General features: G+C 37.9%; 1 protein-coding gene across 3 annotated transcripts in view; it reads left to right on the top strand.

Moving 5' to 3' along the window:
- Positions 1–14,638, top strand: part of Fen1 (Flap structure-specific endonuclease 1) — a 182,793-nt gene that overhangs the window by 39,118 nt on the left and 129,037 nt on the right. For all 3 annotated transcript variants that reach the window (XM_090376844.1, XM_090376843.1, XM_090376845.1), the window contains exons 3-4: positions 48–150; positions 13,436–13,499. In XM_090376844.1, the coding sequence (XP_090232970.1) occupies positions 48–150; positions 13,436–13,499 (167 nt within the window). The remainder of the gene's footprint in view (positions 1–47; positions 151–13,435; positions 13,500–14,638) is intronic.

Below are 14,638 nucleotides of genomic sequence, written 5' to 3'. Positions count from 1 at the left end.
AAAGTTGAGCTTCTAATTAATCAATAACTCTCTTTCTCTCTTTTTAGTCACCTTGTGGGATTTTTCTACCGAACAATACGCATGATTGAAAATGGAATTAAGCCTGTGTATGTATTTGATGGAAAGCCTCCCCATCTAAAATCTGCAGAGGTATTTAAAACTAATCACTGATAAAAATCATAATAAAAATTTTTGCAACAATTTTTTTGCAAGATTATTATACAATAGATTATCTGGGCTGGGAATATTCTCAGAATATTCGCTGGCAAGATTATTAGGAAATATTCTCCCTGATAATCTTAACCCTAAGTAATTTTCAAAATGAAAGAAAAACTTATAAATGTAACAAAAATAAAGTTACATGCTATATTCATATTTATAAAAGTATTACAAGATGAAATTTTACATTTAATTAATTTTTTATAGTGAAGTTTGTTTTTTCCCTTTATTGGCCTTCTTGCTAATGGTTATTACTGTCAGAGCTCTTTATAGTGACCCTTTTTTTAACATCCCACACATTATAACATCCTATGTAGTTGGTCCCGGCAAATTTCTCATTAACCTAATCCTATGTTATTAACAATCGATATAACAACTGTTTTCTCATTCCCCGGGGGGGGGGGAGGTTGTTATATAGAGCTTCGACTGTAAATTTCATAGCGTCATCTTCTTGTTCCATTTAGTCAAGTTCTGTTGTCACTCATTAAGGTTGACACTTTAGCACCTTTTTCACTTTTATTGATGAGCTGAAGGTTTTGTTCAATAAAAAGAATAATCCTTTCACCATTATAACATGATGGATGTATATGGTTGCAAATTAAACAAGTTAGGTAATTTATGCAGTGTATTTCATTTCAGGCTTGTTAAAGTTTTATCTCTTAAATTAATTTAATAATGTAAGTAATTGTTTTCACTTCACTGCACATACCTCACAGTGTAATATTCAATCAATGTTTTGTAATGCTTTACTTATTTCTTGGGTTTTAATAACAGGTGAAATTAACATACATTTCATGTTTTTGCTGTGATTAATATAATAAACTCGAATAATTCATGATTTATAATTAATAAACTGACAAAAAGAAAATGAGCTGCTCAAAAAGCAGCTGTCATATACAGTCCATTCTGGTTATTTGGGACACATCGGGTCTAGTGCATTTTGGCCTAATTAAACGGCTGTCCCAATTATCCGAAGTTTCACGTAAATAGTTAAAAATACAATGTACCCCCCCTTTACAATTTGTTCACTGTGCAATCAAATCACGTTACGACGAACTCAACATAGTAAAGTACTGTTCACTATACGATGTGCAGTAAGCGCCAGTCATTGTGATTACGTTTGTGAATTGAATTTTAATTCTATTAAACAGCAATTCTAATTAGCGAAAATAGGAGGAATATTATCCACAGGCTATAAAAGCAAAGATATATTAGGCACAAATTTACCCTTTATTACCTTACCAATTAAAAAATTAAATGATAAGTGAAAATCGGAAGAATATACCTGATAATCGGAATAATTAATACGTACTGTAATATGTACATATGAACTAGTTGACATTTCTGTTTACTCATTTGTGGGTGGGGGTTAAAATTTAAAACAGTAAAAAGATAAGCAATCAATAACAAAGAACACGGCAGACACAAATTGCAAGTAACACAATACGCGCAAGTGAGAACGGAGTAACGAGTTACAAAGCTTTAAAAATAGGAATGAAGAGAAGATCTGAAAATAAATTTTTTTATGATTGAAGATTTCATGGAAGTGTAAACACATTTCACCATAATAACCCACAGAATTCCAGCTTTCGGTATTATCGCAAATTCAGTAAGATCGAGTTTACTCGATCCGTTTATGATAGATTTCACTAACAGAAAAGCCCAATAAACAGGTGAGTGCTAATTGTTTTATGGTTGTGACCTCCAGAATTTCAACTGAGCCACGTGGTACCGTCGGAGACAATCGTAGGGTATTCTCCAGTGCTGTGGTATCCTGCCCCGATTAAACTGCATGCTGTCCCAATTAAGCGAAGTAAACCCTGGCTATTTTCTCGATTGGTTTCTGTTTTTTAAGATTTGCCCCAAATAAACCGCTGCCCCGATTAACCGGTGGCCCAAATAATCGGCATCCCCCCCACTTCTCCTTCAACCCATGCACGGTACTAAGTACTATAGGTTGATACCTTTCGTGTTTGGGGTTTTCATAAAAAAAAAAAAAAACACTGGTGTTCAAAGAAAGTGCATCACCCTATAAAATTGTAATTGTCCGAATAATGTAAGTATATATGGCAATATTTCTTATAGATAAGATTGACGTGAATAGGTGATGATGTAATATTACATCAGCTGTTACTTTCAGCCATATAAGTACGCTCTGCAAGAGTTGCAGTCATTCCTTGCTTGTGTCAGGATGGCGAGGTACGTGCAGTTGACGTCACGAAGAAAGACTGGCTATTGTTGCTTTACATGAGGAAGGATGTTCTTCCCATCATATTGCTTATAGAGTGTCTTGTAATCAGTTGACAGTGAGTAGATTTCTTTCCAAACTCAAGAATACTGATTCTGCTGATAGGAAAAAAGGAACCGGATGCAAACTTGTCTCTATACCAAAACAGGACTGTGTTTTGAAGCGCTTTTGCCTTAAAAACCGTAATGCTTCTTCGTCTGAACTGAAAAGAGAATGAGAAGAATGTACAGGAGTGGTAGCAAGTGCAGTAACAGTCAGAAGACGACACTTGAAAAATGGACTTGTAGCCTGTCGTCCTAAGAAGAAAATCCATCCTCACACAAAAAATGAAAGAAAAAGGCTTGATTAATTTTGTGTAAGGAGCATGTCAAATGGACCCCCAAGCAGTGGAAGTCAGTTATTTTCTCGGATGAGAAAAATTTGCCTGCATGGCTCTGATGGGAGACAAACAATTCGCTGTAGACATGGTGAAGAATACCATCCAGACTGTATGGTGCCTACAGTGAAATTCCCTACTAGCCAAATGATATGTGGGTGCATTTCATATCGTGGAGTAGGGCACCTGCAGTTTATAAAAGCTACCATAAATGCCAATGGATACCTGTCTATATTGGAAGGCAAATTGCTGCCAACCATTAGAGATCATTTCAACCTGCCAAGTAACTGCATCTTTCAGGACGACTCTGCTTCTTGTCCTCGGGCAAAAAGTGCAATTAGGCACTTCTGTAGTTACTTTAGTTTCATTTCTGCATTAGAGGTTTGACAATAATGTGTTTACATTTGTTACAGGTGAATGGTTGGAAGAATGGTCCATTACAACTCTTAGCTGGCCAGGATACAGCTCGCACCTGAATCCTATAGAGAACTGTTGGCATCGTGTGGAATCTGCAGTTGCCAGAAAGAAAGAAAGACCCTTCGTGAACTTCAGGAAGCCATAATTAGTGTTTGGAACCACAAACTATCAGTTGATTATCTTCAGAAATTGATCTTGACAATGCCTCGACGGTGTGCTGCTGTCATCAGGGCCAGAGGTGGTTCAACTAACTGTTAGTTTGCACCTGGTGGACTTTTCATTTTGTTTTCCATTTAAAATGATAAACTGAAACGAATTGTGAGGGCTTCTGATAAAATTTCAGTCATAATTGTCGTGTTTACCAAAACTGTTGTATAAAGGTTGCAAATGCTCATTTTGGAATATTTTGAGGGCACCTGTCAAATATTACTTAGCTTTCCCTTAACTATTAATAAATATCTTTTGTTTATATTTCTATTTGTGATGCTAGTCATTAATGTAACATACCATCGCTAAAAAGGGTTAGAAATATGAAATTCCTAGGTGATGCACTTTCTTTGAACACCACTGTATATATACACCGATGAGCCAAAACATTATGACCACCTACCTAATATGATGTTGGTCCTCCGCGTGCAGCCAAAACAGATCGTACCAGGCAAGGCATGGACGCTACAAGATTTCTAAATGTGTCTTGTGGTCTCTGGTACCAACACGCAACCAGCAGATCCTTTAACTCCTGTAAGGTCTGTGGTTGAGATACTTTAGATTGGAGTTGCTGTTCCAACACAAACCACAGATTCTCGATGGGATTGATGTCTGGGGAATTTGGAGGCCAGCGCAATACCTGGAAGTCTTCCTCATGTTTCACGAACCAGTCTCGAACAATCCAGGCAGTGTGGCATGGTGCATTATCCTGCTGAAAGATGGCACCGGCAGAGGTTAACACCATTGCCATGAAAGGGTGTACCTGGTCAGCAATGATGTTTAGGTAGGTGGTAGACTTCAGAGTGCCCGGCACATGGATGACTGGACCCAGGGTTTCCCAGCAGAACATCGCCCAAAGCATGACATCGCCGCCACCGGCTTGTTTTCGTCCCACGATGCATCCAGGTGCCATCACTTCCCCAGGTAAATGATGCACACGTACCCGGCCGCCCACATGGTGTAACGGGAAACGTGATTCATCGGACCAGACAACCTTCTTCCAATCACTCAAGGTCCAGTTTCGATGCTCGCATGCCCATTGTAGGCACTGTTGCCGGTGAACCGTGGTTAGCATGGGCACTCAGAGCGGCCTGTGGCTATGCAGCCCCATTTTCAGCAGGGTTTGATGTACTGTGTTGTGACACATTACTCCCATCACCAGCATTCCAATTACCAGTGAGTTACGCCACAGTCGCCCTTCTGTTGCCATGTACCATCTGGGCGAGCCTTCGCTCACCTTGAGCATCGATGAGCCATGGTCATCTAACACCTCACTGGCGGTTCGTGGGTTCCCCCTCCTCGGACCATTTTCGGTAGATACTAACCACGGCTGACCTTGAGCATCCCACCAGCCGTGCCATTTCAAATATGCTCTGACCCAGTTATCTGGCCATTACAATTTGGCCTTTGTCAAACTCGCTTAAGTCCGCTGCCTTTCCGCGGGTAGTTCACCTGCAGGTGAACTACCCGCGCACACGCCGTAGTTCACCTGCAGTTGCTTTGATTTGTATAACGACTCACTGGTCATAATGTTTTGGCTCATGGGTGTATATATACCGGGTGGTTATAAAATAAGTTTCCCTGTTCGGGAGATCCTAGTGTGAAAATGGTTAGAATTAGTGCTGTGAAAATCGGTGAGTATGTCATTTAGGATATGGGGAAGCGATTTGTAGAAGAAAAAAAATTAGTTAATTTCTGCCACTTGGGGGAAAACAGTGCTGCACATACATAAAAGTTGTAATTTACTTCAAGACACTCTGCTTACACAAATAACATCATGTTAGATAAAAGCAGAAAGGCCAATGCCACTGTCAATAACCATTATGGCTCTTACAAAAAATAACCTGCTCTTTTAGTATAACTGTTCTACCGGAATAATTGTAAAGCTATTGCAGCACTATGTGAATATTGGAAACTTAAAGGTTTGCGTAAAGGACCTTTGATGTCAGTGGGGCTTTGAAAACTTATAAGGAAATTTGAAGCGATCGGGGAGTTAGGTGTAATTCCAGTCGGGATGATCACGTATTGGAACAGAGGTAGGTAGTGGATGAAGTGGCAGTTGCAGTGGCCTCCAGGTCAGAATGTGAAACAGTACCTGTCAGTAGTGCCAGAGGTGTGTCAAGAGACTTGAACTTTCCTTGGTCTACTGTATGTAAAGTGCTTCCAATAATTTTACGCTGGTTCCCATACAAGATTCATGTAATGCAAGAACTAAAGTCTTGTGATCAGCAACAATGAATAGACTTTGCTCTAGATTTCTGGCTCATCAAGTTCCATATGAGCCAGAAATCATAGGGCAAAGTCTATTCGTTGTTGCTAATTAGTTCTTGCACATTACAGCCGCACGAAGAGTGAAATGTGCCTGATGAGACACATTTCACCCTTCATGGGGCTGTAAATGCACAAAACTGCCGAATATGGGGAACTTCTTGTCCATCTGCTGTGCATGAAAGACCACTACAAAGTCCATACGTTACAGTATGGTGCGGATTCACAGCAGAGTTTATAATCAGACCATTTTTCTTTGAAGAGTGTTCACCTCATTGGCTCTGTGAGGTGTAAGGTAACTAGTGCACGGTACTGCGTTCTTCTAAGAGATCACATTATTCCGGCTCTGCAAGGAAGGCAATGCTTGGAGACCATAGTGTTCATGCAAGATGGTGCCCCTCCCCATGTTGGTCAACAAGTGAAGCAACTGTTCTGTTCTACATTTGGTATCATACCTGGAGACTTTCCGCAGTTCTGGCCAGCCCGATCAGCAGATCTCAATCCCTGTGATTTCTGGCTATGGGGATACCTGAAAGACAGAGTTTACTGTGGCAGCATACAGACGCTTGTCGATTCGAAAGCAAGCATTAAATAGCATGTAGATATCATCCCCAATGAGATGCTACACGAAACTGTGTTGCATGCAGTCCTCCATTTTCCGAATGTCATCTCAAGTGAGGGAAAGCACATAGAACGATATCTGTAGATTTCTTTGTTGTGATATTAAAATCTAATCCTAAGTTAAGTATTCTGTCTCATGTTTGCAGTGCCAATTTCTCCCCTGGTTGCGGAAATTAACTATTTTTTTTCTTCTGCAAATCGCTTCCCCATACCCTAAACGACATACCTGCCGATTTTCACAGTGCTATCTCTAACCCTTTTGACACTAGGGTCTCCTGAATAGGGAAACTTATTTTATAACCACCCAGTATATATATATATATATGAATATCCAGTGCTTTAGCTACAATATATATGAATAACACATGTGAAGTTTTCTGAACAGTGCAGACAGGCTGCAATAGTAGCTCATGGTGTCTTGTCAATGATATACAGGAATTTTGCTAGCAGGGATAAGGAGGTGATTGTCTCCTTGTGTAAGGCAGTGGTCAGGCCACACCTTGAGTACTGCATATAGGTCTGATTGCCTCATTTTAGGAAGGATGTAGAGTTGCTGGAATGAGTAGAGAAGAGCAACAAGATTGGTGAATGGAACAAAGGGTTGCTGTTACCAAGATAGGCTTAAGTTCTGCAAATTGCAGCACCTGGAGACTAGGCACCTGCGAGGTGATCTGATTGAGGTGTATAAGGCCTTGAATAGTTTGAGAAAGCTCAATGCTGATGGGATTCTTCCTCTTGCTCAGATTACTCACCTGAGGGGACAAATTCAAATTGAGGAAAGACAATTGTAGAATAGATATGTAGAAATTTGCCTTTAGCCAGGGGTGGTTGATAGTTGGAACAAACCTCCACCTGTCCTAATGGAGGTTGACAACTTAAATATGTTCAAGGCAGAACTAGACGAGCATTTGGAGTGAATGGATTGGTTTTTTTTTTTTTTGGTTTTTTTTGGCTGATGCTATATAACTTGCTTTCTTGCATCATATGTCTCTACTAATGCTAATATATAGTATATAGGTAGACTATGTGATGTGTATGAAGAAAATTAATAAATTACTAAATTTCTATTTGTCCAATTTTAATGAAATTTGTAATGGCTTAAATCTTTATAAAAGAGTTAAATATAAAATTTCACAAGTATCTGTCCACCCGGTATTTGAGCTGGTAGATGCAGACAGCTGGATGGTGAAGACAATAGGTGCTTTTGGCATATGCAAACACTACTAAAAATTTCAGAAGAAACTGTTAAGATTAAATATGCAGTAATAAAAAAAAAAAGCTTAATGAAATATCACTGGAGTGAGCTGCTAGGCCGAAAGCAAAGGTAGGACTGAGGTTTCTGAAAAATGCAAGGGTCTTGTATACAGTAACATTACGATACAAACAAAACCTGTAATGAATTTTGCTTATTTCTTTTTTTATGTGAGTTATTCTTCCACAAGCCCTTGAGATCCCTGTTAATTGGCCCTAGATAATCAAGTGTCTACTGTAACCGTATATCTGAACTACACCTTTTGTTATTATCCATTTACACTTGTTCGATTTTGAAGATATTGAAGGATGTGCTAATATGCTTTTCAGTAAACTAATTGTCATCATCATCATCAGCCATTTTCAATCTACTGCAGGACGAAGGCCTCTCCAGCAACTTTCCAGTTCCTTCTGTTTTGAGCACTGGCCATCCATTTACTACCCAAAAACTCATGAATTTCATCCATCCATCTCCACCTTTGTCTTCCAGATTTTCTTCTAGCTCCTCTTGGGTATTATTCTGTTATTTTCTTACTCCCTCTACCATCATGTCTTCGAGCTATGTGTACTTCCCAAGACCATTTTAGTTCTTTAGTTTTGATAAGAATGTCCTTTACTTGAGTTTGCTGCCTAATCCATGTGTTTCTCTTCTTATCTAACAGTCTGATTCCCAATATAATTCATTCCATTCTTCACTGTGTAGTTCTCAGCTTCTCTTCCATTCTTTTGGTGAGTGCCCAAGTTTCACTTCCATGTCATGGTGGGGAGTATACATTGGTTCATTATTTTACGTTTCAGACAAACTGGGATATTGCTTTTCAGTATGTGACTATATTTCCTGAATGCTATCCATCCAAAATTTATTCTTCTCTTGACTTCCAGCCATTTATCATTATTACAGCTAATAACTTGTCCCAGATAAGTATGTGACTCCACCTTTTCAATTACTTCTCCTTCAATCATTATTTCCCTTTCTGTGGCATACTAGTTCATCATTATTTTTGTTTTAGCCACATTCATCTTTAGTCCAAAATCCTTACTAACTGTGCATAACTGATTAAGATTTTCCTCTAATTCTTTGGGATTGTGGCTTATGACCACAATGTCATCTGCAAATCGTAAATGGTTTAGGTACTCTCCGTTCACATTGACTCCTTTCTGCGGCCAGTCTAATCTTCTGAAAGCATCCTCAAGAGCAGCAGTAAACAGCTTCGGAGATATTGTGTCTCCTTGTCGAACTCCTATCTCGATTTTAAATTTCCTACTGTCTTTATCTAGTCTAATAAAGGAGGTAGCACTCTCATATATTTTCTTCAAAATCATAATATGTGGGGTATGTATGCCTTGTCTTTCCAGTGCCGGAAACATTGCCTTATGCTGTATGGAGTCAAATGCCTTTTCATAATCCACAAATGCCAGGCATAATGGTGTTTTATATTCATTTGCTTTCTCCATTAGCTGTGATATTACGTGAAGGTGATCCATAGTTAAGAATCCTGTCCTAAAGCCAGCTTGCTCTTTCGGTTGATTCTCATCAAATATTCTTTCTAATCTGTTAGTAATGACCCTTGTGAACAACTTGTAGATGTGGGATAACATGCTAATTGGTCTATAATTTCCAATTTCTGATTTATCTCCTTTCTTATGCAGCAAAACTATGATTGCATTATTCCACTGCTTAGGCATCACACCTTTTCTAATGCACTTTGTGAAGAGCCTTGCCAGTTTTTGTGTTATCTCTCTTCCTCCCAATTTTAACAACTCTAGAGTAACTTCATCTTTCCCCGGGGCTTTCTGATTCTTCATTTTCTTCAATGCATGTTCTACCTCATTAGGAAGAATATTGGGTATGTCGTATGTGTTGCTACTTTGCAATCCATCTTCCCCACTGCTGGCATCATTCCCTCGCTCCTTGTATAATTCTCTATAGTAGTCTTCTGCTATTTGAATTATGCCTTTTCTGCTGTTTATAAATACACCATCGCTATTCTTCAGTTTCAGTATCATTTGTCTTTCTGTATTACTGCTCATGACTGCTGATTTAAATCCTTTGTTTTCCCTTAATGCTTGTTCTACTTTTCTTGTGTTAAATCTTCTTATGTCCTCTCTGAGTCTCTTTCTAATGGCTTTGCATAACTCAGTATACTGAATTTTCTCCATGTCAGTGTTTTTCTTGCTCTTCATTTGTCGTCTTCGGTTCATCATGACAAGTGTTTCTTGACTAATTTTTTCTTCTTTGGATTTCTTTTTCTCTGTAGGTTTCTTGGGCTTTATCACTTTCAGAAAGTTGTAATATTCCTCGTCGATATCTTGGTCCTGAGCAGTCTGCAGAAGCTGAAACTTGTTCTTAAGTTCCAGTACATACTGCTTTTTCTCCTCTTCTGTTATCTCAAAGACCTTTGTATTATTTACTCGAGTCAGTTTTTTCCTTTCCTATATCTATATCAAGTGTACATCTTGCCATTCTGTGATCACTTCCAACATTTACCTTATTCAGGACGGTAACATCATTCACAATATATCTTCTGTTAGTGAGGATGAAGTCAATTTCATTAGTTGTTAATCCATTTGGACTCTTCCGTGTCCACTTTCTGTTCACCCTTTTCTTGAAAAAAGTGTTCATTACTGATAGTCCTTGAGATTCTGCAAATTCCACAAGTCTTTCACCTCTTTTATTTCTTTCACCAATTCCAAAATTTTCTCTAGTTCCTCTTTCTGCGCTGTTTTGCCTTTTTCCAACCTTAGCATTGAAGTCCCCCGTAATAATAGTGTAGTGGGTTTTTCTGCTCATCTAGAAGACTCAATTTCGGTGTACATTTCTTCAACCTCTTCATCATTATGGCTTGATGTTGGTGCATAAATCATTATAATCTTTAGCTTGTAACTCTTAGAAATCTTGAGTATTAGTCTTGGCACCCTTGGTGATGTACTTTTGAATTCCAAAATGTTTTTAAAATCTTTATGGACCAGAAACCCAACTCCACCTTCACTCCTTTCACTGTTTCCATTGGTGTACAGCAGATTTCCACTTGATAAACTTATAAGTGATTCATTTCTTCATCTTGTTTCAGCCAAACCGATGCTATTCCAATTCACATTTTCTATTTCCTTTTCCAGCTCTAATATCCTGTCTTCACCGATGAGTGAATTGTCATACAATACATAATTTACAACTACAAAATTTTAAGTGAAAGAGTGTGTTGCATAAAATGCAACAATTATTGCACAAAAGGATGTGTTGGTTCACTTTTCTGTAAACTAACAATCATGTGGTAGGTAATTTATAGTTGCAGAATTTTACATGGAAGAATATGTGGTACATTGAAGAACTATGGTTGTTGAAAAATCAGATAACAAGTATGCACTAGTTATTGTTGCATTTTAATATAACAATAATGAGTGCATGCTACTTACGAGTTTTTACAGCCATATTTTTTCACTTCTGACACAATGAGTAATGCAAATCAAAAGCCATGACTGAAAGAATAAAAAGTAAAAGTAAAGTGCAGCCATTATCAACCCACTGCAGGATGGAAGCCTCCTCAACAATTCATGCTGAGGGAAATGGACCATAATCTGCCACGCTGGTCCAGTGCGGGTTGGCAGATCGACCGTATTCAGCAGTCAGGGGCTTGAACCCCGGTCCACTCAAAGAGCGTGTGCTACTGCACTCCCGCTCATGACCACTCGGCTACGAAGGCCAGAATACATCACTCTAATTCGTATTTTAATTTTTAAAGCATTTGCAACATCGGTAAATTTGTAAGGGCCATAGACTCCTATGGATACATAAGTTATTGGCAGCACAATTTTTTTTAGCTTTGAAAATACTATATACAGCTACATTTTTATTTCTTTTTATATTTAATATTAATTACTTAAATAATATTTGTTTTTAAAGTATAGAAAAAAAATTACAGTAAAACCAATTATAAGTTTACAGTACATTTTTGTTATACCTACCACTGTATAACAAAAACAAAATAACCCTTCAGATATTTTTATTTATTTTATCAGATTGAGACCAGAGATATCAAACACACTGTAATGCTGGAAGAGCCTTATTTACATCAGTATTAGCTAACAGTTATGAAGATACAAAATTATCAGTATGTAAATTTTTAATACACAAAAATTGGGGGGGGGGGAGTTAAGGAAAGTTTCGGAAATGAAGTAAAGAAAGTTCAAAAATTTTTAGAATTGTTTTCCATGAAATGTGTTTCCAATGTGTTTTCCATGCAATTTTAAATGATTTATTGAGTCCCAAAAGTAGAAAATCTTAAACCTATTTCCTGCCAATAGCCTCACAGAATATAGTAAAGAATATTGCACTTACATTGATTTTGGATTCAAATTTGGGTATCTGTTATCAAGACTGAATTTAGAAGGCAACTAGACTCTTGCAAATTCATCAAGGTAACACACACACACACACACACCTTTTATGAAATAAATAAATGCGAACTGCAAAAATAATTTTATTTATGTTGAAAATTTTTCATGTGAAGTACTCTATATTGCCAAAAATATCCAAATACTCCCTGGTTTTTATGAAAAATTAACCACACTTGTCATCTGTATGTTAGGAATGAGAGCTGTATATACTCTAGATAAGCAGGTCAGCAGAATACAGAAGTAGGTCAAGGCATTGATGTTAGCTACTACCAATGGAGAATCATCATTGGATGCCATATTAGCATCTGTTCATGCAATTGCAAACAGATGCTAATATGGCATAAAAACTGCAACACTTTAGGTCAACAGTGGCCGATGTAATCACTAGACAGAAACATCATGTTGCTACAAATGCTGTCACCTACACAACATTTGTGTAGGCTGCAGAAATTAATGTAAAGAGTTTGGAAGAGCAGTAGATAGATGCTGTCACTCCTCATTGAATAATGTCGACTAGGAGTTCAGGGAGACAAAAGGAACTGATATTATTAAAAGGACAATATATATATATATATATATATATATATATATATAAGAGAACTGCATAGTATCAGATTTTACAAAAGAACTACTTATATGCAAACTAAACATCACAGTACAGTGCATAGCCTGGATTTGCCTGATGAATAACCCAAATTATGATATTAGGGTCCGCTGTAAATGATTACATCTACCCATATTTATTTTGTCAGATGAATAACCTGATGTTATTGGTCTCTCTAACATTGAAAGTTGTGTTATGGAATAGTACATTTTTCCCATATGATGGTAACCAATATCAAGATATGAGCCATTATGGCCTGTGTCTGCACCCATACGATCTTGGCCGATCTCTGGAGTGTCGTTGGGTGCCAACAGTTCCCCCCCCCCCAAAACAACAGGAACACCACCATTTTGTACCTAATTTTTTTCCACTAAGAATTATTTGAGATATATCTATAAAAATTATCATGAACACATTAGTTTTCACCATTGTTGGGAAAATGTTGAAAATGCATCACAATGGTACTAGAAACAGCTGCCAGCTCAGCCTATATACACATAACTGTCAATTTCCATATGTGGAATAGTTCCCATTAAATTATCCATTAAGTATAATTCTTTTTATGTGAATATACTCACATCAGGTTTTAAATTTCATAAGGAAGTTTTTATAATTGGTAATATGTTGGTTAGGAAACTTGATGTTTTTTTTTTTTTTAATTATAAAATGTGATTAATATTTATTTCAAATCAAAGTCTGGAATATATAAATATTAATCTTATTTATAAATAATCAAATAGTGATTTTTCTATAAACATGGCAATCATATTATTGTACAATTCATGAAACAGGTATAAAATTTCTGAATTATGACTGCTTATATGTTTAGTTAGATAAAAGGCAAGAAAGGAGAGAAGAGGCACAAAAAAATTTGGAAAAGGCTGAAGAAGCAGGTAAAATGTTATGGATATTTTGTACAGAATATAATTTTGCAACGCCTGCAAAACTAGATACAACTCAATATCTGTAACTATGACTATGATAATCTGGAAAAGCCAAAATAAACCCATTCTTTTGTGTTGTTTTTTTTTTTTTCTATATTCTATATTTTTATTCTAGTCTTTTTTATTTATTCTATATATACAGGGTGATTCACTACCAGTGTGACAAACTTGCAGGAGGTGTAAGGGGCACAAAGACGAATCGGAATTGCATAGCATTGCAGGGTCCGAAATGCCTTCGTCATGCAGTAGAGGACGTTGAATGGGAGGTCGTGTGAACAGTGATCCCGCTAGAAGTCAGCATTTGCGAACCGGTTCCTGAGGCAGTAGGATGGACGAGTATTCAAACGTTGAACTAACTGGCCGACGTGCACCTCGTGTATGGAGCTGCGGACTGTAACGGGCGCACCGCTCTGCGCTTGTACCAGGAATGTTTCCCGCACAGGCATGCTCCTCATCATACGATTTTCGCACGTGTGCACAGAAGCTTACGTGAGACTGGTTGTTTCACGAGAGGTACCATGAATCGAGAGCGAACAACGAGGACGCCAGACAATGAGGAAAATGTCCTACGTCTTGCAGAAGGCAATCCGAGTACAAGTACTCGAGCGATAGACCAACGATTGGGTATTTCCCAATCCACTGTATGGAGGATACTGTCAACAAATGAGTTCATACCATCTGCAATGTGTCCAATCATTGGAGCCTGCGGATTATCCACTCCGGAGGACTTTTGCTACGTGGTTTCTTCAACATAAACAGTTCGCAAATGCTGACTTCCAGCGGGATCGCTGTTCACGCGACCTCCTGTTCAACGTCCTCTACTGCATGATGAAGGCATTTCAGACCCTGCAATGCTATGTGATTCCGATTCGTCTTTGTGCCTCCTATACCTCCTGCAAGTTTGTCGCACTGGCAGTGAATCACCCTGTATATATATATATATTTTTTTTGTAATTGTTTATTTTTGTTTATTAAATATAGTTGCATGTTTAGACTGAGAAACTCAGATATTCAAGATTCTTCATTAATGCATTACTGTTGTTCCTTAATCCTCCAGTGGGTGCACAATTGAACCTAGTTCACCATAG

Source organism: Mastigoproctus giganteus, chromosome 7 (genome assembly GCF_048544385.1).
Source record: "Mastigoproctus giganteus isolate SK-2022 chromosome 7, ASM4854438v1, whole genome shotgun sequence".
Taxonomy (NCBI): Eukaryota; Metazoa; Arthropoda; class Arachnida; order Uropygi; family Thelyphonidae; genus Mastigoproctus; species Mastigoproctus giganteus.
This window is presented reverse-complemented; position numbering and strand designations above follow the sequence as displayed.